This window comes from Pristiophorus japonicus, chromosome 6 (genome assembly GCF_044704955.1).
Source record: "Pristiophorus japonicus isolate sPriJap1 chromosome 6, sPriJap1.hap1, whole genome shotgun sequence".
Lineage (NCBI taxonomy): Eukaryota > Metazoa > Chordata > Chondrichthyes > Pristiophoridae > Pristiophorus > Pristiophorus japonicus.
Genome location: NC_091982.1, coordinates 77,858,993 through 77,882,843, shown reverse-complemented (window position 1 = coordinate 77,882,843; position 23,851 = coordinate 77,858,993). Strand labels below are relative to the sequence as shown.

At 44.0% G+C, this 23,851-nt stretch overlaps 1 protein-coding gene across 3 annotated transcripts in view; it reads left to right on the top strand.

The window, feature by feature from the left end:
• Window positions 1-23,851, top strand: part of LOC139265700 (ATP-binding cassette sub-family C member 5-like) — a 315,900-nt gene that overhangs the window by 158,696 nt on the left and 133,353 nt on the right. For all 3 annotated transcript variants that reach the window (XR_011593604.1, XR_011593603.1, XM_070882951.1), the window contains exons 9-11: window positions 1,821-1,969; window positions 2,643-2,750; window positions 5,578-5,922. Coding sequence is in view for 1 of the 3 variants with exons in the window: in XM_070882951.1 (XP_070739052.1) it covers window positions 1,821-1,969; window positions 2,643-2,750; window positions 5,578-5,922 (602 nt within the window). In the remaining 2 variants the exon portion in view is untranslated. The remainder of the gene's footprint in view (window positions 1-1,820; window positions 1,970-2,642; window positions 2,751-5,577; window positions 5,923-23,851) is intronic.

Sequence of the window (23,851 nt, the reverse complement as noted above, 5' to 3'; positions counted from 1 at the left end):
ATTCATTCTCAGGATGTGGGTGTCATTGGCAAGGCCGTACTTTTTGTCCATCCCTCATTGTCCCGAGAAGCTGATGGTTTGTACTGGTTTGATACAACTGAGTGGCATGTTTGGCCACTTCAGAGGGCAGTTAAACCATGTTGGCATGGGACTGGAATCACACATAGGCCAAACTGGGTTAGGACGGCAGGTTTCCTTCCCTAAAGTGAACTAGTTTAGTTTTTTTTAACAACAATCCATTCTCACTTTTACTGATAACCAACTTTTTAACACCAGATTTTAAAAATTGAATCCAAATTCTCAAACTGCCATAGTGGGATTTTAACTCTTGTTCTCTGGATTGTTATTCCAAGTCTCTGGATTACTAAATCTCGTAACTAACCACTACATTACCATGCACATTAGGGATACTGTATTCTGTATATGATTTTTTTACATTTCTGATATTTAACTTTAACAAGATTGACTTTTATTTAGAAGTGGAAATGTCTGGCCTTGCAGAACATGTTGCAGATCTGCTGGTACAGGGGCCTTCATTGATCTAATAGATGACATAACTGTCCTTACTTGTAATTTTGTTTTTATATCTTTATTTACATATTCTCACTTTCCCCTAGTTTAAATCTCCACTATGCCATATGTTAGATTGTAGAGAAGGATAGGCTTCTGATCCACTCCGACCTCTCCCAATCCCATTTCATATTTGGTTGCTAAAATATACATGAGAATGAACTAAGATGGTTTGATCACGACTTTCAGTTTTCACAGAAAAATAAACATGCAATGCTTAATTCTTTCCTGCTGTCAGTGATATGTCTGGACTTGGGTTGTGAAATACAATAACATGGTTGATATCAGTAATTCCTCATATGGGGAAACCAATCTATGACTATATAAAATAGCTTTTAGATGATTTATAGTTTCAATTAAAAATCTATGAGAGACAAATCTCCAAACTAATTTTTTTTTTGCAGAAATACGAAAACAAAATTAGGTGGAAATTTGAAAATAGTTTATTTTGTTCTGAGACAAGGCAAGGTAAAAAGGCAGACAGATATAGAAAATAGACAGGGTGCCTGAGGACTGTCATATATGGAAAGCAGCCAAAACCACTTTGAGTGTGCAGAATGCCTGCAGCATATGAAATTTGGTCGACAAAGCTAATTTTATGATGGGAAAAAATAATTGTATTTAGCTTCTTGACAGTGGACATTCCAGTCTTTTCTATTATCTATTCCATAAATTTGGAGGTTCTTATCAGTGTCCCTTAGTTTCACTTATGCTGAGGAGAAACAGAAAGAACTGCCAGTATTTTGAGCTGTGAGCCATTATCACAGACATTTATTTTCAAAATTAAATTTGAAAGGATCACTAATGCTAAAGAAAATGCAATTGCAAACATATTTTAATGGCTGTCCATAGCAACTGAATGTTTAGCCAATCTGAGTATAAATGTCATTAAAATGGATTATAGAGAAAACTATACTTACTCATGAAGTCTGATGGAACATCAGAAGTTTTAGGAACAAGAAAAGGCAATATGGTTCAACAGATCTGTCCTTTTTTGAGAACCTCTACTCTACCTACCTGCCTTCCACCATATCCTTCCAGAAATGTGTGTAATTGCATAATGAAACAATTAATACCTTATTCCAGAAGTCTATTGTACTTTAATAAAAAAGTTCACTTGACTTCCCTTCTCAGTCCTAATTTCATAATTATTAACTTCTGCCCCCTGGTATTTGAACTCCTCACCAAGTGAACAATTATTCTGGATCGCCTTGGAAAACATGCTTGATTATGTTCATATTTTGTTGCAGTGATCAGAAGCAGAGAGAGACATTTTCTAGAGAAAGCAGGCTACGTGCAGAGCATCACAGTTGGAGTTGCCCCAATTGTGGTTGTAGTATCCAGTAGCTGTACATTCACACTGCACATGGTAATGGGATATGATCTCACTGCAGCTCAGGTAAGCACAATCACAGGCCTGGTTGGTAGGAATGTAGCTTCATTGTAGCTTCTTCAGCTCCACTGTTCTAGTTAATGTGGTCTATGATTGGTTAACCTACAACTAGACTGAGATGTTTCTTTTTATTTGAGTGTCCTCAACCAAAAGATGGTTGCCATTACCACAATGCTCAAATTGCATCCACAATTGTAATTAATTTGTAACCACAGTCGAATATATGATTCAATCTAATATATAATTCCCCAATCAAGAGAACAGAGAAGCTACATTCTCTCAGTACTCTCTCAACATTGCTCCACAATGACATGGTGTGAGAGAAAGATTCATGCAGGCTATTGCTTTGCTTGTTACTCCTTCTCTGTCACAAATGTGAAGTAGCATCCTGACTTTTCACAGTGCCCAGCTCTGCCAGAACATTTTGTTCTTTTTGAATATTGGTTACCAGATATGTAATATATTAAAGATCCACCATGTGTTCATCTTGGAACTAAGCTTGCAGTAAATGTATCAGCAAAAAGAATGCTAGCCCTTTAACCTACGCTGATTATAATAAAATATTCCTTCTGAAATGTCAATCAGTTTTATTCTTTCAGATGCTGACTGACCTACTGCATGTTTCCAGTATTTTCTGTTTTATTACCAACTCTAACTTTGTTTTCTTTTATCCATGTAGGCATTTACAATTGTTGCAGTCTTTAATGCAATGACCTTTGCGTTGAAGATCACACCCATATCTGTAAAAGCCTTGTCTGAGGCATCTGTTGCTGTGGGCAGATTTAAGGTATAGCTTTTGAGTTACAATGACAGATCAATTTACCACACAAATTTTGAAGTGTAAACAAGATTCCTGAAACATTTACGCGGGTGTTAAGCTAGTAGAATGTTATTTATTGATTACAGCTGGTTGTCCCTGAATATTTTAATTGCATATCTTCAATTATCTGCTATAATAATAGGAACCTGCATGATCAGTAATGGGAATTGGTGGATAATTGAGGTGCCATTGTGCAATACATTTGTCATTAGCTGAGAAAGGAGTAATGATTATATCACAGTAATAAATTAGCAATCTAATAATCTTTTCCCCACTATTAATTCAATTTACTTTCCTACAGAATAGTAGATGTTGTGTTTGTTTAAATCACTGTTATAGTGCCACAACTTGCCAGTGCTTTCCACTGAGTTTAATTAATTTACTGATCCTCCAGCTCTGACTCCCACAGCTCCCTGGAGCAGATTCTGGTTTAAAGTTGGCAGTTTCTGTGCTTTATTTATTTGTCTTTTTGTGCATCTTTGGTACAGGTTGAACCTCCCTTATCCAGAACTCTCTTATCCGGAACCACCCCTCGTCCAGAACGATTCCCGGCCACTGGGTGGCGCATGCGCAGAGCTCTGACATGAACAAATGGAAATCCTTCCTCGCTGCCGACTCCCGCAATCGCTGGCCTGACCCCGCAATCCACCGCCCCACCCCCCATGATCTCTCTGCCACACTCCCAGCCCCAAGCCAGCCACCCCCGATATCTCCTTGCTCAGTACCTGTACCATCCAATTTAACGTGACCACCCTCATCCAGAAAAATCCTTTATCCAGAACAGGCCAGGACCCGAGGGTTCTGGATAAGGGAGATTCAACCTGTAAATGATAAGACAAAAGCAGAATGTGTGAGTGTTTTTTGATCGTTGAGTACTTTACTTCCTTGATTACTGAATGGTGGTAGATGTTTGTTAAGTAAATATACACATGTGAAGTACATTTACCTGTATTGTGTGAATGTATGTAAGGTGGTTTACACAAAAATTAATGCATGTGGCTAAAACGGTGTTGTAGCCATAGCCGTGGCTAGTCAGCATTTTCTATTAGACAGCATTGTTCCAACAAATAAGGCTTTTATTGGTTGAAAGCCAGTTCTGAAGGCCATTTTGTTGGAAACCCAGGGGCTGAAGATTGCTGTGGTCATGTGATACACACAACTAGGTCAATCTCTTACACGCTTACACACCTGCACACAAAAAAACTGTTTCGAAAGGCAAACCTACATTTCCTATGAACTGAAAATTAGCATTATGCTTTAAATATGAGATGAATTTGCAGCTTCTACGGGCGCGTACAAGGTGTGCACGCGCCCGTTGGGGCCCCACAATTGACAGATCGTTCGAATCTAACAGAAATGGGCATTCGCTGGCAGAGAGTTGGTCTATTTACCCATCTTCTGCCCAGCGAATGCCCTTGAAATGCTTACACCTGGTAAGTTAGATCTGCTTTTGCCAGCGTAAAGGTTAAAAAAATAAAAAAATGTTTTCACTCATGTATATATTTAAAGCCCTGTCCATTAAGGTAAGTTTATTATTTGTCCTGTTGAAACATACTAAAAAAAATTTTTTTTTAATATATTTAAAAAAATATTTAATTAAATGTCATTTTAATTCATTTTAAATATGCAATGTGTTTTTAAAATTATTTCATGTGTTGTGTATTTTTGGGGGTATTCCCATTCACACTTATGGCAGCTCCGTAAAAATGGAACTCACCATTATGTATAAATAGGGATTCCCCCCACTTTCATTGGTTGGGCCGGTCCACGTGATCTCTGAGTAAAGTAATTTTTCCTTATTTCCCTATTGGATTTATTAGTAACTACCTTTTATTTGTGGGTGCTAGTTTTGGATTCTCCGATAAGTGGAAACATTCTCTCCACATCTACCCTGTCCAACCCATTCATAATTTTAAAGACCTCTATTGGGACACCTCTAAGTCTTCCCTTTTTTTAAAGAAAAAAACCTCAACCTGTTCAATTTTTCCTGATAGCTATAATCTCTCAGTTCTAGTACCATCCTTGTAAATATTTTTTGCACTTTCCCCAGTGCCTCTATGTCCTTTCTTATAGTATGGAGACCAGAACTGTGCACAGTGTGGCCTGACCAGAGTCTTATACAAGTTTAACATACCTTCACTACTTTTGAATTCTATACCCCTAGAAATAAATCCCAGTGCTTTGTTAGCGTAGGAGATAACAAGTCAACAGCCCATTTTACATTTCTCCCAATTTTTATTTACACTGATTTCAAGTACAGCTTCTCACTGAGAGTGTTGTATCTGAAGTCAGTGTCAAATATTTTGGATGTTAACACTACAATAAGAACTTACAAGAGCAAAGCCTTCAAGAAGGAAACATAAGGAGAGAACAATTAGCAAAAGTCCATTATTGAATTTGGGAAAAAAAACTGTAAATGCTATATAAAATGGCTGATATTGGCAAATATATATATAAAATGTAAGGTTCTTTTTGTTGGGAGCGTTGCGAGGAGCTGACTTTAAAGAGTCCCAAATGAAATGAATTTGGTCACTTTTCATCCGTCTCGTGATTGAGGCCAATTAACTATTAAATTGCTGTTAATCAATAATAACAATTTGTATTTGCATAGCACCTTTAACATAGGAAAATGTCCCATCTTCATTTTTTGGAAGTCTAAATCAGGGGGAAGGAATTCCTTCCCACCGTGAATTTTTGGATGTTCCACAAGTACTAAACTCAGTATTTTTGCAATATTTTAGGAACATTTTATACTGCTTTGATCACAATTTTTCTCCTCTTCTCATCTCTTCAGCATTTGCTTTTAATGGAAGAACTAGAAGTTGTAAGGAAACAGCCCGAGTGTCCACATATTGCCATAACGTTTTGTGAAGCTAGCTTGGCATGGGAAAGCAGCAGTTCCTTCGAGAAGCAATCAAACTTAAGCAAGGAAGAAATGAAGGTGAAAGAAAGGAAGGAGAGAGTGCTGAGCAAGAAACAGCTGAATCTGTATATTGAAGCTGACCCAGAATGTTCACTTGCCGAACAAAATGATCTTCTGTTATTTGACACTAAACTGCAATTTGCCCGTGACAACTTATCATCTCCAAAATCCAAAGTCCAGAAAGCCTTGCACAACATCAACCTAACTGTGGAACAGGTATATTTAATAATGTTTTACAAGATGCTGTGTATCAGAATTCCTGTTCTGTTTTAAGCCTTTCATTAGGATCACATAGACCATTTTTCTCAGATATAAACTTTATTTCCAAGCAGAAATGTAACTTTTTAAAATGTACTTTTACGATGAATGTTTGTGCTTATCAGGGATGCAATTGGTGGGAAGGGGCAATTATTTAACTTCTAGTCAAGTGCAGCATGGCTGAATGCAAATTAAAACATTCTCGGTAACCTTTCAATAATATGCCTTAATCCCAAAATTGGTGAAGTCCCTCCTCCACTGTACCAATGTGATGGGAACTGTTAGTAAGACAAATTTAGTGACTCATTGCAAAACCTGAAAACATTTCAAACACAAGCAAACCTCCCTTGGTGCTGCTCATGCAAAATTAGATCATATGATGTTTAATAAGGAAAGAAGCATTATACCATGTAAAGGTGGAATTTTGTCCCTTTGAGTCAACAAGTTCGTCAGAGAATTTGCAGATTAGAAAGTGCTGTAAATTTCAGGCCGCAAGTGAAGAGAACTTACCATTAAATTACTGCTTTTGTTTTTCTTTTTTAAAGTTTGTTTTAACTTTTGTAACACAGTGTAGCACATTGGAATCTGATATCTGGAGTGTGACAGAGCATGATGGCATGTTGTCCTTTATTACAAAGGGGTTGGAGTATGAGTAAGGAAATCTGCTACAATGGTGAGACCACACTTGGAGTATTGTGCACAGTTTTGGTCTCCTTATCTAAGTAAGGATATACTTGCCTTGGAGGTGGTACAACGGAGGTTCACTAGATTGATTCCTGGGATGAGAGGGCTGTCTTATGAAGAGAGACTATGTAGAATGGGCCTATACGCTCTGGAGTTTAGAAGAATGAGAAGTGATCTCATTGAAACATACAAGATTCTGAAGGGGATTGACAGGATAAATTGTGAGAGGTTGTTTCCCCTGGCTGGAGTGTCTAGAACTAGGGGGTGCAGTCTCAGGATAAGGGGTAGGCCATTTAAGACAGAGATGAGGAGGAATTTCTTCGCTCAGAGGGTTGTGAATCTTTGGAATTCTCTGCTCGAGAGGGCTGTGGATGCTGAGTCTCTGAATATATTCAATGCTGAGATAGATAGATTTTTGGAGTCCAGGGGAATCAAGGGATATGGAGATCGGCAGGAAAGTGGAGTTGAGGTCGATGATCAGCCCTGATCTTATTGAATGGCGGAGCAGGCTCGAGGGGCCATAGGGCCTATTTCTGTTCCTGTTTCTTATGTTCTTAGGATGGACTTACACTAAATGTGTCTGTGTTACTCGACTAGCAAATCTCCCACGGCATTGCTCACAGTGAGCTGCAGGATACATTTTTATAATGGGTGTTATGGCATCTAATATATTATGAGAATCGCTAATTTATGATTATTCAGTAAGTAAAAATGCATTTCTATAAAATTGTTGAGAATTGAATTTTGGAATTTTTCATTGAAAAATATGCCTACGTGGCCTTAATTAAATCTTGGTTTACTTATGTATTCAATGTTTATTTCATCTTTTTAAAAGCCAAGGCTAAACAGGAAGATGTACCAAGTTTGCAGTTAGTTACCATAAACAGGTAAAAAAAATGCAAATGCTGGAATTCTGAAATAAAAATGGAAAATACTAGAGATGCAGAGCACCATCAGTAAAGAGAAAACATAAGGGGCTCGAACCTCCATTTTCTTTGGATGCTTAACGGCCACTTAACGCCCATTTTACCGCTGAAATGACATATAACGCCCATATATCACCCATTTTGGCACAAAATGGAAACTGATGGGCTTTTTTAGGAGACTTATCGGCGAGCGTTACTTTCCCCATGTGCTTAACGCTGGGAAAAAATATTATCGCCTGCCCACTTTCTTTGGGCGGAATCAGCAGAATGGGCGTAATCAACGCCCATAATATCACCCAGTGTTACTTTCTGCACGGAATTAATGCCGAGACTCAATATGAACGCCCACCCACTGTTTTTTGTCGTAAAGAACATTTTTACCCAAACTAGCCATGGATATCGCCCATCATCAATTTCACCACCTTGCACACACATCACCCACAATATCGCTCACTCAAAAAAATGCCCACAAAAAGTGGAACAAATCGGAACGAATGCCAGCGGTGTGGCTGGCATTTGTTAAATCCCACTCTTACATGAGGAGCTGATATCTGAAAGATTTGCCTGAAAGAGCGTTGATGTGAGTGACAACACTGACACACTGCCGTGTATGTGCAGCTCAGACATCAATGGTGCCCATCACCTTGGTGTCAGTTAAAGTTTACATTGATTGATGTTAAGTTGTATTTAACCCTTTTATGGTAAGGAATCAGAAGTGTGTAATGGCCCAGCTATCTGAGACAATGCGCAACAAGGTTATGTTCAATAACAAAAGTTTAATACCAACATTGGTCTGAAATCATAAGTAACACAGCCAATAACACCCAACCCCCGCCCACACCCCACTTTTTCCACCATTGACATCAATCACATGTTCAACATGTCCAGCAACATAGAATACAAAGGCAAAGCAGGAGCATGGTCCCCAGCCCCCATACATTGCAACAAATTGCATACACCCAGATGGAGATATAACACAACCATCACCTGCGCACATGCATCTCACTTTCCTTTCCCCCTCTCCTTCTTCTCCCCACCTCTACCTCTTCCCCTCCTCGCTCCACGGCGCCTGGCCGAGGAGCTCCTCAGGCGGTGCCTCATTGTGGGGGGGATGAAGGCAGATGCATTGCTTGCACGGGTACAGGAATGGGAGGTGCCAAGGGGCAACATTCTCTGATGCAGAAGCAGGATCTTGGTCCTTGCTCTCATCTGTCGTTCGCAGTGGTGGCGCAGAACCTAACGGTGGTGTGCCATGCTCTGGGACCACTGGGAGGGCTGTGGCAGCAGTGTTCCTGGCTATCGCATCCAGGGACTCCGCCATGCACAGAATATACTCAGCCATAATGGCCAGCTGTCGGGATATGCCCCCCAATGCTTCGATGAGCTGGTCACCAATGTCTACAGTCCTCCTGGAAAACTGTACCATCTCTCCACTGTCATGTCGTGCTCGTGGAACAGACCTGCTGTGTCCATGAGGCCTCCGCGGGGTCGGCGCCGTCCTGGGGACAAATGGGGTGCCCTGTGGAGAGGTGCTTGGGGCCGGTACCTCCAGAGTGGAGGCGGGAATGACCAGAGGACCACTAGATGGCCTTGGGGTGGAATGGCTTCTGGAGCATGGCGATGCAGGTATTCGAAGTCCGCGCTCTCATCCGTCGCGAACAGACCCAGCGGATTGACAGGTGAGAATCGAAGCTCCTCAGCATCAGATGTAGTAGGATCGTCCGCCGACTCCTGCCCCGCGCTCCCACCTTTTGGTCTCTGTGGTCTTGCCTGGGGCCGCGCTGCTGGCTGAGCTGCAAAACACAAATGAGGTTATTAGAGGAGAAGGGGGTGCTAGGATCACAAGCTGAGTCCAGCGCTACACACGGCATATGCACGACAAAAGCACCACCGCTATCAAAATCATCGCAGACATCACATTTCATGACCATCAACATATCGTGCATTGCAATGATTTTCTTTAGGCCAGCATTATTTCTATGACACTTTTAGAAATCATCTATTATATATGATTGTTCGGTTGTGAGAGGGTGTGGCATCTATAGACTTTATATGACGCAATGGTGTAAGCCTCACTCACGTGGCATCACTTCAGGGTCTGCAGATGCGTCCGTGGCTGTCCGGGGGTGCTTCCCCATGAGTGCGAGCACCCGCTCCTCCATCTCTGTGATGTCACTGGGGACTGGTGGCCCCCCCACCCGTTCGCCTCTGCACGGACCTCATCGTCGATAGCTTCTTCTGTAAAAGGTGACAGGACGACATGGCATGAGATCATTGCGTGATATCATTGCTAGGTACTGTCACAGACACTGATACAACACATAACCGACAGATGTAATTATGATTATTATGATTATTATCATTCTTTACCTAAAGATGTACACCGTGGCCGCAGGCTTTGAGTAAAATATTCCCGGTAAAAGTTCAAGATCTCACATCTGCTGATAGTCACTCATGACTGTTACAAATCAAATTATATAAATACATAAGTACATGTAAATAAATGTAATCCTTACTCTTGCGGATCCCACAAGGTCATTCCATCGTTTGTGGCATTGTTTGCCCTCATGAACCTCATTGTTCACCGACGAGACCACCTCTGCTATCTCAGTCCATATCCTCTGGTAGGCCTTTGGGGTGGGCTTCCCACGCCCTCCCTGTGTCAAATCACCCCAGCGTAACTCGACCTCCTGCAGGAGGGAGGCATTTGCCTTATCCGAGAACCTCCTGGCTCTTTTGTGGCCTCCAATGTGCTCCTCTCCCATCTCACTGCTCTCTCCAGCGTCAGTCTCCACAGCGTGCTGTGATACCTCCTCCTCTCTCTCCATTATAGGGCAAATTCGTTCAAATATGTGGCTAGTAACAGCTAATTTTTGTTTGCCTACTTGCTGTGAAGCTCTAAAGTCTCCCTCCTTCCTCCCAAAGCAGCCACACCACACCCAGCCACGCCTTCAGTCCCTCTGAGCTCCCTCTCTCTCTGTCTTCTCTTTTGCGCATGTCATGGTGACCCTTGACCTCCAGAATCGCGGGAATCGAGCGTTACCATGCCATTGCTAAGGAGGGCCACACTTTACAGCAGAAGGTCAAAAAACTTTAATGCTACCACCCATTTGATATCGCTCGCGGCAACACCCATTTTCAAAAATGTAAACTAGGTGTTTTGAGAATGGGCAAGAAGCCGGCGATCTGAAAATCCTTTTTTAATGCCCACGCTGGAGAAAAGCCCATTTTTGGGCGATAAGCACAAAAGTGGAGGTTCTAGCCCCATATATGATATTTTGGATGTACCTTTCATCAGAATTACTATGATAGAAGGTCCCTGGTCCTGTATACATAGCAGTGGCTGCCTGAACTATGCCTTCCCTTCTGGTTGCGAACACAGTGAAATAAAAAAACAGAGACCAAGACACTTGCAGTGAATCAAGTTTTTAAACTGAAAGCTATGAGGGCAAGCCTACCCCAGACTTAGCAGATTAGGATGCAGGATGGTAGTTAAAAGTTATTGGGCAGGATCTTCGGTTAATTTGCGCCCCATTTAGTGTCAAATGAGGCGCACAAGATTTTGCACCCGGGCGGAAATTTTGGCAATGATTTTGGGGCGGCAATAAAATTTATCGCTCCGCCGCCGTCTTGACCGTTGGGATGACGTAAATCGCTGTGCATCGCCGCGCTAGCGCCCCGGGTGGAACTTTTGGCATTTTGCCTGATTTAGCGTCCGCCTGAGGACCCGCCCGGGAAAACCAGACGCGCCTTGGACGCACCAGGTGCTGTAGGCGCCATGTTTAAAACGAAGTTAGAAGTCGCAGTTGTGAATGAGTGCGACGTTTGGGAGAAGAACGCTGCATTACTGCATACTTGATTGTGAACTATTATGTGAGTTTCTAGTTTCTAGTTTGTTTCAAAGGTCATTACGATAAAAGAATGGGGACCATGCTAGGTCAGGAACCGTTCATGCTGGCTGCTATTGCCATACGGCTTCAAGCTGGAAGAAGGCTTCTTGTTGATAATTTGCAAAGGAATTGAAGAGGTCACAGACGTTTGGGCAGGAGGCCTTACCACTGCATTTAGGGTAACCCTAACCCTAATCGTACGGGTTTACAGGGAACCTCAGTACCACCTTCACATTTCTGATGCGCCGTGCGTTTGAAGGCTGTGCTTCAGAAAAGAGGTGGTCACAGAGATATGCCAACTCCTACAAGCAGGCATGCAGCCTACCAGCGGCAACAGGACTGCACTGCCCGTCGAGGTGAAGGTGACTTTGGCACTTGCCTTCTATTCCTCTGGCTCCTTCCAGGCATCAACGGGGGACATATGCTCCAGCTCGCAACATGCTACACATTGCTGCATTAGGTGACTAATGCACTGTAAATATGCAGGATGGACTTCATAAACTTCCCAATGACCAAGGAGACCCAAAATGAGAGGGCTGTATGTTTTGGACGATTTGCTGGCTTCCCCAAGGTTCAGGGTGCCATTGACTGTACGCACATCACCCTTTGAAAACCTTTGCGGAATCCAGAGATCTGCGAAACCGAACGGGATTCCACTCCCTGAATGTACAGATTGTCTGCGACTATACTCAGCGCATCATGACAGTCAAATGCCCAATATCTAGGGAGCATCCATGATGCTTTCATCTTGCATGAGAGCAGTATCTCATGTATGTTTCAACGTCAAGCACAAGGTCATAGCTGGCTGGTCGGGAACAAAGGTTACGGCCTCACCACCAGGCTCATGGCCCCACTCTGGAACCCTCAGAAAGAAGCCGAGCACCGCTATAATGAGAGCCATGCAACCACACGCAATATTATTTAACAGACATTTGGAATGCTGAAGCAGCGCTTCCGATGCCTGGACCACTCTGGAGGCAGCCTACAATACTCCCCTCAGCAGGTCTCTGAGTTAATTGCGGTGTGCTGCATGCTGCACAACTTGGCCATCATGAGGGGACAGGAATTGCCAAGGAGATTGCAGGACGGCCTCAGGAGAAAGAGGAGGAGGAGGAAGAAGATGAGGAAGAGGAGCCTGGTGAGGAACCTGTTATGTATGCAATAAAGGTTCAAACTGAGTACTGTTTAACTAAGCAAGATACAACCTTGCTCTACTTTATTTAGGCCCAAAGTGTTTGACTCACAAAATGGCTGGCCTTTTATACCAGAGCAGCACCATGTGTGTGCTGCTCAGTGGCCTCCAACAATGACACCATCTGGTGGCTACAAGCAGCATGTACATACATGACAATACCCTCCTCTGAGCTCTTATCACAGTCTTTCACAGGTTGAGACGGTCCGATGCTTTATGCTCCCGGGTTGACCGTCTCAGTTCGATTCCAGTCTTGGGTGAATGTGTGGAGTCTGTTGTGGGCTGATGGCTGACTTGTTGGGGGTGGCTGTGGCCATGTCAAGAATTGCAAGACCATTTTTATTGTTCAAGTCCGTGATTGAAATTCCGGGTTCACTGATGACCCTTGAGTCCACTGAAGGCTGCTGGTAGGTTGGTTGGTTGTTGACAGTTTCTTCGTCCGACTGCTCTGGCTCGCCTGTGTGCCTCAGCTGTGTTTCATCCATGTGTTTCCTGCAAGTTTGCCCATTCTTGAGCTTAATAACAAACACTCTGTTGCCCTCCTTGGCCATGACCGTACCAGCGATTCATTTGGGACCCTGACCATAATTCAACACATATACAGGATCATTAACAGAAATCTTGCGTGACGCAGTTGCGCGATCGTGGTACCCTTGTTGACTCTGTCTTCCGTATTCAACATAATTACTTAAATCCAGGTGTACAAGAGATAGCTTGGTCTTAAGACCTCTTTTCATCATGAGTTCAGCAGGCGAGACCCCTGTGAGTGTGGGGTCTTGTCCTGTAACTCAGCAATATGCAAGACAAGCGGGTCTGCAGTGATCCTTGGGTTACTCTCCTCATGCTTTGCTGCACGTTTTGCTTGCCCGTTGGGTGCAGGCTTGAATGGTGCTATCCATATGTTTTATGCTGTTAACTTTTACAAACTCCTGAAAATCCTGACTGGTGAAGCACGACCCATTGTTGCTCACCAATATGTCAGGCAGACCATGTGTCGTGAATATGACATTGAGATTCTCTATGGTTGCCGTGGATGTACTGGATGACATGATTATGCATTCTATCCACTTCGAATAAGCATCCACCACCACTAAAAACATCTTGCCCAGGAAGGGACGTGCAAAATCTACATGGATCCTGGACCAAGGTTTGGATGGCCATGACCACAGACTTAGCGGCGATTCCGCTGGTGCTTTGCGGAGCTGCATGCAGGTGTTGCACTGATGCATGCATGCTTCCAGCTCAGAGTCAATTCCTGGCCACCATACATGGGACCTGGCATACATGATGTCCTTCATCATCACTATACAGGATGTGTGCTGTGTAACTCACGCACAAACTTCTCTCTCCCTTTCTTAAGCATTACAACACGATTGCCCCACAATATGCAATCTGCTTGAATAGACAGTTCGTCCTTGCAACGAATTTACGGTTTGGCCTCCTCGCACATTTGCTTAGGTATGGCAGACCAATCCCCTTTGAGGATGCAACCCTTTACCACCAATAATATCGGGTCCTGGCTGGTCCAGGTCTTAACTTGTTGAGCAGTGACAGGGGTACCTTCACTCTCAAAAGCACCCATGATTAACATTAAATCTGCCGGTTGTGGCGTTTCCACCTCCGGTGTGGGCAACGGCAACCGGCTCAATGCATCGGCACAATTCTCTGTGCCAAGTCTGTGGCGAATGACATAATCATAGGCAGATAATGTCAGTGCCCACCTTTGGATGCGGGATGAAGCGTTGGTATTGATACATTTGCTCTCGGAAAACAACGAAATGAGCGGCTTGTGATCAGTCTCTAATTCGAACCTCAGACCGAACAGGTATTGATGCATCTTTTTAACATAAGAAGATAAGAAATAGGAACAGGAGTACGCCATACGGCCCCTTGAGCCTGCTCCACCATTCAATAAGATCATGGCTGATCTGATCAAGGACTCAGCTCCACTTCCCTGCCCACAACCCATAACCCATCATCCCCTTATCGTTTAAGAAACTATCTATTTCTGTCTTAAATTTATTCAAGTTTCCACAGCTTCCTGAGGCAGCGAATTCCACAGATTTACAACCCTCTGAGAGAAGAAATTTCTTCTCATCTCTGTTTTAAATGGGTGGCCCCTTATTCTAAGATTGTGCCCTCTAGTTCTAGTCTCCCCCATCAGTGGCAACATTCTCTGCATCCACCTTGTCAAGCGCCCTCATAATCTTATACGTTTCGATAAGATCACCTCTCATTCTTCTGAATTCCAATGAGTAGAGGCCCAACCTACTCAACCTTTCCTCATAAGTCAACCCTCTCATCCCTGGAATCAACCTAGTGAACCTTCTCTGAACTGCCTCCAAAGCAAATATATCCTTTCGTAAATATGGAAACCAAAACTGCACGCAGTATTCCAGGTGTGGCCTCACCAATACCTTATATAGCTGTAGTAAGACTTCCCTGCTTTTATACTCCATCCCCTTTGCAATAAAGGCCAAGATACCATGGGCCTTCCTGATCACTTGCTGTACCTGCATATGATCCTTTTGTGTTTCATTCACAAGTACCTGCTGTACTGCGACATTATGCAATCTTTCTCCATTTAAATAATAACCTGCTGTTTGATTTTTTTCTGCCAAAGTGCATGACCTCACACTTTCCAACATTATACTCCATCTGCCAAATTTTTGCCCACTCACTTAGCCTGTCTACATTCTTTTGCAGATTTTTTGTGTCCTCCTCATATTTACTTTTCCTCCCATCTTTGTATCGTCAGCAAACTTGGCTATGTTGCACTCAATCCCTTCTTCCAAGTCGTTAATATAGATTGTAAATAGTTGGGGTTGCAGCACTGATCCCTGCGGCACCCCGCTAGTAACTGGGTTCCAACCAGAGAATGAACCATTTATCCTGATTCTCTGTTAGTTAGCCAATCCTCTATCCATGCTAATACATTACCCCCAACCCAGTGAACTTTTATCTTGTGCAGTAACCTTAACACCATACATACATGCTAAAGCTTCTTTTTCTACCAAACTGTAGGCTCTTTCTGCTTTAGACAAACATTTGGATGCATATGCGACAGGTTGAAGTTTCCCCGACTCATTGGCTTGTTGTAACACGCAACCAATTCCATATGGCGATGCGTCACAGGCCAAAACTAAACGTTTACATGGGTCATAATGTACCAGCAGCTTGTTTGAGCAAAACAGATTGGTGGGTTTCTCGAAACCTCTGTCTTGCAATGCGCCCCACACCCAGTTGTTGCCTTTTCTCAATAGCATGTGCAGTGGTTCAAGTAAGGTGCTCAATTTAGGTAGGAAGTTACCAAAGTAATTGAGTAGACCCAGGAACGAACGCAGCTCCGTCACGTTTTACGGCTTGGGTACATTCTTGATGGCTTTGGTTTTCATGTCAGTAGTCTGATGCCATCAGTGGCGATTTTCCTCCCGAGGAATTCGACCTCCGGTGCCATGAAGATGCACTTCGAGCTTTTAAGTCTGAGTCCCACTCTGTCCAAACGCAATAGAACCTCTTCCAGGTGGTTCAGATGTTCCTTGGAGTCACGACCGGTGATCAGCATGTCATCTTGGAACACATCGGTTCTGGCAACGGACTTCAGTAGACTTTCCATATTGCTGCAGCCAAGCGAATTCCAATCGGGCACCTGTGGTAAATAAACAGTCCTTTGTGCGTGTTAATGCATGTAAGTCTCTTCAACATCTTGACCAACTCCTGCATCATATAGGCCGACATCAACTCCAGTTTTGTGAACGACTTCCCTCTGGCTAGCGTCGCAAACAAGTCATCAACCTTTGATAACGGGTATTGATCTTGTTTCAAAACCCTGTTAATTGTAGCCTTGTAGTCACCACAGATTCTGACTGTGCCATCACTTTTCAGCACAGGAACAATGGGGCTGGCCCAGTCATTAAATTCGACCGTTGATATGATCCCTTCACGCTGGAGTCTGCCCAGTTCAATTAGGACCTTCTCCCCATCATATACGGCTATAAGGCACTGCCCGAGCTTTATGATGGACGGGTCTTGCATCTGAGTCTACGAGGATTTGCACCTTGGCTCCCGTGAAGTTGCCGATACCTGGTTCGAACAGCGAGGGGAACTTGCTCAATACTTGGGCACATGTATCTTCCTCCGACAACAACGCCTTTATGTCGTTCCAGTCGCATCTGATTTTCTCCAACCAGCTCCTGCCGAGCAGCGTTGGGCCATTGCCTGGAACAATCCACAGCGGTAACTCGTGAACTGCACCATTATAGGACACATTAATTTATGCACTGCCAATCACCTTTATCAGTTCTTTGGTGTACGTGTGCAGCTTGGCGTTAACAGGGCTCAGCCTGGGCCTCACAGTCTTAGTATCCCACAGCTTATTAAATGCCCTCTCATTCATGATCGATTGACTCGCTCCTGTGTCCAGTTCCATCAATACCGATATCCTGTTAAACTTCACATTAATCAAAATTGGTTTACCCTTGGTTATGAAAGAGTACAGTCCATACACTTCCTCCTCTGGCATCTCTGATTGCATAACCGGATCCGCGCTAGTCTGACTCTCATCCTCCACGTGGTGTGTCGCAGCTCACTTGCTCACCTGCGGACACTTGCGCTGGAGATGCCCCACTCTCAGACAGCCTTTGCAATTATATTGCTTAAATTGGCACTGTTGATGCCGATGATTTCCCCCACAATGCCAACATGGAGAAATCGGGTACATTACCTCTGGCGGACTTTGGGCAGCCACAGGCTTTGCGAACGCAGCCGGATAGGCCCTGCCATGTGCCACTCTGCCGAACGCCGAATCAATCACATTTACAGTACTTGCCGAGGTTCGGTTCTTCACCTTTAAACTCCTGTCTGTCGTCATACATGATTGAGCGATCTGGATGTCCCTTTTTAAATCCAACTCCTCCACTGCCAGAAGTTTGCGCAGGATCACCTCGTGGTTGATACCGATAACAAAGAAGTCCCGCAACATGTCTGCCAACACCGTCCCGAACTTGCACAGTCCCGCTAGACGTCTCAGGTCGGCAACGAATTCCACCACGCTCTGGTCCTCCGATCGAACAGGTGTATAAAACCTGTATCTTGAAATGATGATGCCGTCATCTGGCTTGAGGTGCTCCCGTACGAATGTACACAACTCCTTGTACGTTTTCTCTGTTGGATCACTAGGCATGAGTAGATTCTTTATCAGACTGTAGATCTTTGAACCGCACACAGTGAGGAACATGGCCCGGCACCGATCTGCATCGTTGACCCCCTTCATTTTGTTGGCCACGAAGTACTGGTTCAAATGGCTCACAAAGTCTGCCCAATCTTCTCCCTTCACAAATCGCTCTAAAAATTAAATCGTGCTCATTTTGCAAACAAAGGTTCTTGTATTCTCGTCGCCAAATGTTATGTATGCAATAAAGGTTCAAACTGAGTACTGTTTAAATAAGCAAGGTGCTTTGTTTAGGCCCAAAATGCCTGACTCACAAAAATGGCTGGCCTTTTATACCAGAGCAGCACCACGTGCATGCTGCTCAGTGGCCTCCAACAATGACACCATCTGGTGGCTACAAACAGCATGTACATACATAACAGAACCCATGCCACCACCACCACAGGGAGGCAGCATAGAGATTTGACCATTGCCAAAGCCTTACGTCGGCAGCTCATAATTGAACGCTTTGCTTGAAGACTCAATGGCATGTTTGCGCATTGCCTGGCCACTATCCCACCATGTTGACTATTCCCCCTCTTATTCTGCAAATGAGACACTGGACAGGAATGGTTAAGGTGAAGCAAAGATTTATTCAACATTGTAATATTGCATCCTGTATTGTCATAAATAAAATAAATATTCATCTGCATCCTTCATTGTGATCAATATACAAACTAACAATCTGAATCATGCACTGCGATCAATACACAACAATCTGCATCCTGCAGTGTGATACTTTAAGCAAATAATAAGCTGCAACCTGCAGTGTGATACTTAAAATTGGCACCTGGGCTGCTGCCAGAGCGCTGCTGTCTTCGGGGGGGAGAGACAATGGATATGGTGTCTGGGGACAAATTGGAACAGTTGATGGCGTGGAAAGCTCAGCTGCCGACTGACTAGCCTCTTCCTCGGCGTTGCCAGTCACAGATGGTTTGGATGACAACTGTCGATGATGCTTTGTTGGCGAGTGAGTGGGGGGGGGAGATGGAATGCTGTTATCTGGAGGAATGACACCACCTCCCATATCCCTGGAGCCACTCTGTCGCCGACGGGGTTGGCCTAAGCAACTGGAGCATGATGTAAAACACCTTGCTGGCCTGCTTCGGGACCGTCACTCCCCCGTGTGACAGTGGGGAATGCAGAGAGTATGGAGGCAGGCATTGACTGCATCACCTGCCCAAGCTGAAGCAGAGCTTATGTCTGTGATGCGCCCAAGTCTGCAACATGGTCAAGGGCATGCACTGCACGCTCCGGGATTCCATTGTCACTGCTGCAGGCCACCAGCCTCTGAGTGTGGGCATTGATGGCCTCGCTGGTATAACAGCTCGCAGCGACAATCTGCGATCCTACTTCTGTAATGGTCGCTTTAAGACTATCGGTGTTCGCGGGAATCCATCCCAAAACATCAAGGAGCTGACGGCTGATTTGGATGCTATCCCTGGACATTTCCACCATGTCCAGTTCCTTGTCTGCCTGTCTGTCAGCAGTCCGACTTTGCAGACTCACCCTCCGGAGAGCTGGCCTGCGGGATTTCACTCCAGCACTGCGTTGCTGCATGTCACTGGGCCCAGGAGCCTCCCAATCCTCAAACCCTGAAAACGGAACATCATCCCCAGAGGAGCTGAGTCCTGATGGTAGAGCAGGGGGCCTCGAATGCTGGGCTGGAGGTGACTCATCCATGTCCTTATCTTCCTGCTCCTCCTCCTCCTCTAGATGATGGCCTAACGTGGAGGGGTCCCTTGAGGGATGCAGCACCTATGGCTGGTCATCTGGACGTAGAAAGCAACAGATGAGTGGTTAGCAGCAGGGGAGGGGGCAAGGTGAAATGAGGAAGGTCGCAGAGCACAGGCTCATTTGAAGGACCGTCGTTACTCTATTACTCCATTATATCTCTCAAGGTAGTGTTTTGAGTTGCGCAATCCATTTACTTACCCTCGGTTTTGAAAGGGGGCTCAGCAACTGTCAGACCTATGACGTCGATGAGACCTGCCATGTTCTCCTTGACGTCGATCAGTGGCAGGGTCTGAGACAGACCGCTGTCCGTCCGCAGCTGCTCCCGGCGATTCCTTTGCCTGAAAAGATGAAAAAGGGAATGATTACAAGTGGATCCATCTGCTGTTGCACACGTAGCCACCAAAGCACTTATGCCATACTGTCTGAATGTACTAGAGTCCTCTGTTTAATGACCTTAAATGTTGCACTTGGTTCATCAGGAGGACATCGAAGTGGCGAGCCATCTTATGAGATCTTTCAAAAAGCGATCTTAATAATGTGTAAAGATCATTCATGGCAAATAGGGTGCCGAACAAAGCCTATCTATGTGTCATGCATTGTAGGAGGCAACCCACAGAGTGTTGATAGGCACCAACAGCATGAGAACAAATAGTGTGCCAGATTTATAATTGAAGTAATGAAGGAGTGCATGAATTAAAATTGTCCTCACTCTGACGATCCTTGTCAGATTGTTAAACTTCTTTCGGCACTGTGTGCCAGTCCTGGCCACTGTGCCCCAGGCAGAGATTTCCTCTGCTATCTCCCTCCAAATCCTTTTAAAGATAGCGGGCAGTGGTCTTGAACCACCCCGAAGATGCAAATTCTGCGATCTCCGATCCACTGTCCCCATTAAAATATCATTTGCCTCCTGGCTGAAACGCTTGGCACGCTGTCTTCCCTCCTGCTCCTCCATCATCTCTTCAGAAATGGTTGAACTGCTCCGGATGTGCATGTGCACAGGAAGTGGCCGTGCCCTGCATTAGCATTTGCGACAGGAACGGAAACAGAAACCAGAAGGTGGAAGCGCGGGGGAAAAAAGCGCATGCACAAAACGTCAGATTGTGTCAATGCCAGAACTTTCGGCTCCGGCTCACAAAGTCTGTGGTGCAACGCCATACTTAATGCTCGCGCTCCTCGGGAGCTTTCATTTGGTGAAAGTTCCTCGCTCTGGCGCTAACATTATGCCAACGCTAAATTTTGTGCTCCGCCACGAATTGCGTCCGGAAACTCTAAAAGCCGAAAATCCAGCACATTTTGTTTAATCCAGCAAGACAACCCACTATTATGGGAAAGTGTAGTGTGTTGATTATTTTGTATTCTGATAAAACTAATTATACTGCTTAAATTAAATGAGTCCAATCATAACTGGGGACATCAAAGCTTTTAATAAGGTCCCACATGGCAGACTGGTCATAAAAGTAAAAGCCCATGGGATCCAGGGCAAAGTGGCAAGTTGATCCAAAAAATGGCACAGAGGCAGGAAGCAAAGGGTAAGCAATGGATGTTTTTGTGACTGGAAGGCTGTATTCTGCAGGGCTCAATGCTGGGTCCCTTGCTTTTTGTAGTGTATACCAATTACTTGGACTTGAATGTTGGGGGTATGATTAAGAAGTTTGCAGATGACACAAAAATAGGTTGTGTGGTTGATAATGAAGAAGAAAGCTGCGGATTGCAGGCAGATATCAATGTACTGATCAGGTGGGCGGAACAGTGGCAAATGGAATTCAACCTGGATAAAAATGTGAGGTAATGCATTTGGGGAGGTCTAACAAGGCAAGGGAATACACATTACATGGTATGATGCTGAAAAGTGTAGAGGAACACACGGACCTTGGATCTCTGAAGGTAGCAGGCCAGGTCGATAAGGTCTTTAAGAAGGCCTATGGAATACTTGCCTTTATTACTCGAGGCATGGAATACAAGAGCAGGGAGGTTATGCTTGAACTGTATAAAACACTGGTTTGGCACAGCTGGAGTACTGTGTGCAGTTCTGGTCACCACATTACAAGAAAGATGTGATTGCACTGGAAAGCGTGCAGAGGAGATTTACAAGAATGTTGCCTGGAGTAGAGAATTTTGTCTATGAGGAAAGATTGGAGATGCTGGGTCTGTTGTTTTGGGAACAGAGGAGGCTGAAGAAAGATCTGATTGAGGTGTATAAAATTATGAGGGGCCTGGATAGAGTGGATAGGAAGGATCTGTTTCCCTTGGCAGAGGGGTCAACAACCAGGGGACATAGATTTAAAGTAATTGGGGGGAGGTTTAGAGGAGATATGAGGGGAAATTTCTTCACACAGAGGGTAGTAGGGGTCTGGAACTCACTGCCTGAAACCCTTACTACATTTAAAAAATAATTGGATGTGCACTTAAAGTGCCATAACCTACAAGGCTATGGACCAAGAGATGAAAAGTGGAATTAGGCTGGATAACTCTTGGTCAGCCGACGCAGACACGATGGGCCAAAATGGCCTCCTTCTGTGCCGTAAATTTATGTGATTTTATTCTATGATACTATATGCATAGATATGATATCCAGTTTATATATCAAGGCGGATACATTGTTACATCCCTTGGGCGCTGCTATTATATAAATAGATATTGAACGGTGTAAGCCAACTTCAGCATATAACGGATATGGGATCTAATTACGGGATCGATTAACATCACTAAACATGAGAAGGTATCTATAGCCAACCCAAATTTGTAATAATAACATATGTACTGCAGAAGCTATACTATCTGGCTCTTTGAAAGAAAACTGACAAATAGTTGCAATTTCTATACTGAATCAGTTTTCTTTTAAATGAACCCAACACATAGATTATTTGTTTCTCTCGTTACCACCACTTCTTACCACTGTTGGAGGTACATTGGTCTAGCCTAACTGTTGAAGGTTCCAAACCAATTCTCTCTGATGTGAACAATTCAATTTACTTATGGATTTAAATAACTGGCAATTCAAAAAGAACTGACACTCAAATACATAATTGAACCAATGTTTGAATTGTGTAGCCTGGTTCCTCTCTGAACCCTATCACCTTGAAGAAAGGTTACAACTATTTTGGTACATGGTAAACGGAGGGATTGACAGAAAACAGGTTTCACCAAGATTTGAACTCGGATCGCTGGCAAACCTTAAAACATTTGTATCAATTTAGGCTGCGGATATGGAAATTAACTGCAGCTGACTGGATTTTAAAGGACAATCACCAAGCCAAAACAAGGCAAGAATACTGAATTTTTGTCACAGAACAGATAATGGATTCTTTCCTTGATATATGATCTAAAATCAATGTTGTGAAGTAGAATCTGCTGTTTATGTCATGAAGATTTTTTTTAAGTACATGGTTGATAAACAATTTATGAATGAGAAAGGTCAATTAATCGGTCATTTTCAAAGGATCAATGGTGATTGAGGGGAAAGGTCTATCATTGGTGGGAGTGTGTAGTTAGCCTGAATTGCAGTGACTTTTTTGTTCTTATTGAAAAATAGAAACATAGAAAATAGGTGCAGGAGCAAGCCATTCGACCCTTCGAGCCTGCACCGCCATTCAATATGATCATGGCTGATCATGCAACTTCAGTACTCCACTCCTGCCTTCTCTCCATACCCCCTGATCCCTTTAGCTGTAAGGGCCACATCTAACTCCCTCTTGAATATATCCAACGAATTGGCCTCAACAACTTTCTGTGGTAGAGATTTCCACAGGTTCACCACTCTCTGGATGAAAAAGTTTCTCCTCATCTCGGTCCTATATGGCTTACCCCTTATCCTTAGACTGTGACCCCTGGTTCTGGACTTCCCCAAGATCGGGAACATTCTTCCTGCATCTAACCTGTCCAATCCTTTCATAATTTTCTATGTTTCTCTGAGACCCCCTCTCATTCTTCTAAATTCCAGTGAGTATAAGCCTAGCCGATCCAGTCTTTCTTCATATGTCAGTCTTGCCATCCCAGGAATTAGTCTGGTGAACCTTCGCTACACTCCCTCAATAGCAAGCACGTCCTTCCTCATATTAGGAGACCAAAACTGCACACAATACTCAAGGTGTGGTCTCACCAAGGTCCTGTACAACTGCAGTAAGACCTCCCTGCTCTTTTCTCAAATCCTCTTGCTATGAAGACCAGCATGCCATTTGCTTTCTTTACTGCCTGCTGTATCTGCATGCCTACCTTCAGTGACTGATGTACCATGACACCCAGGTCTCGT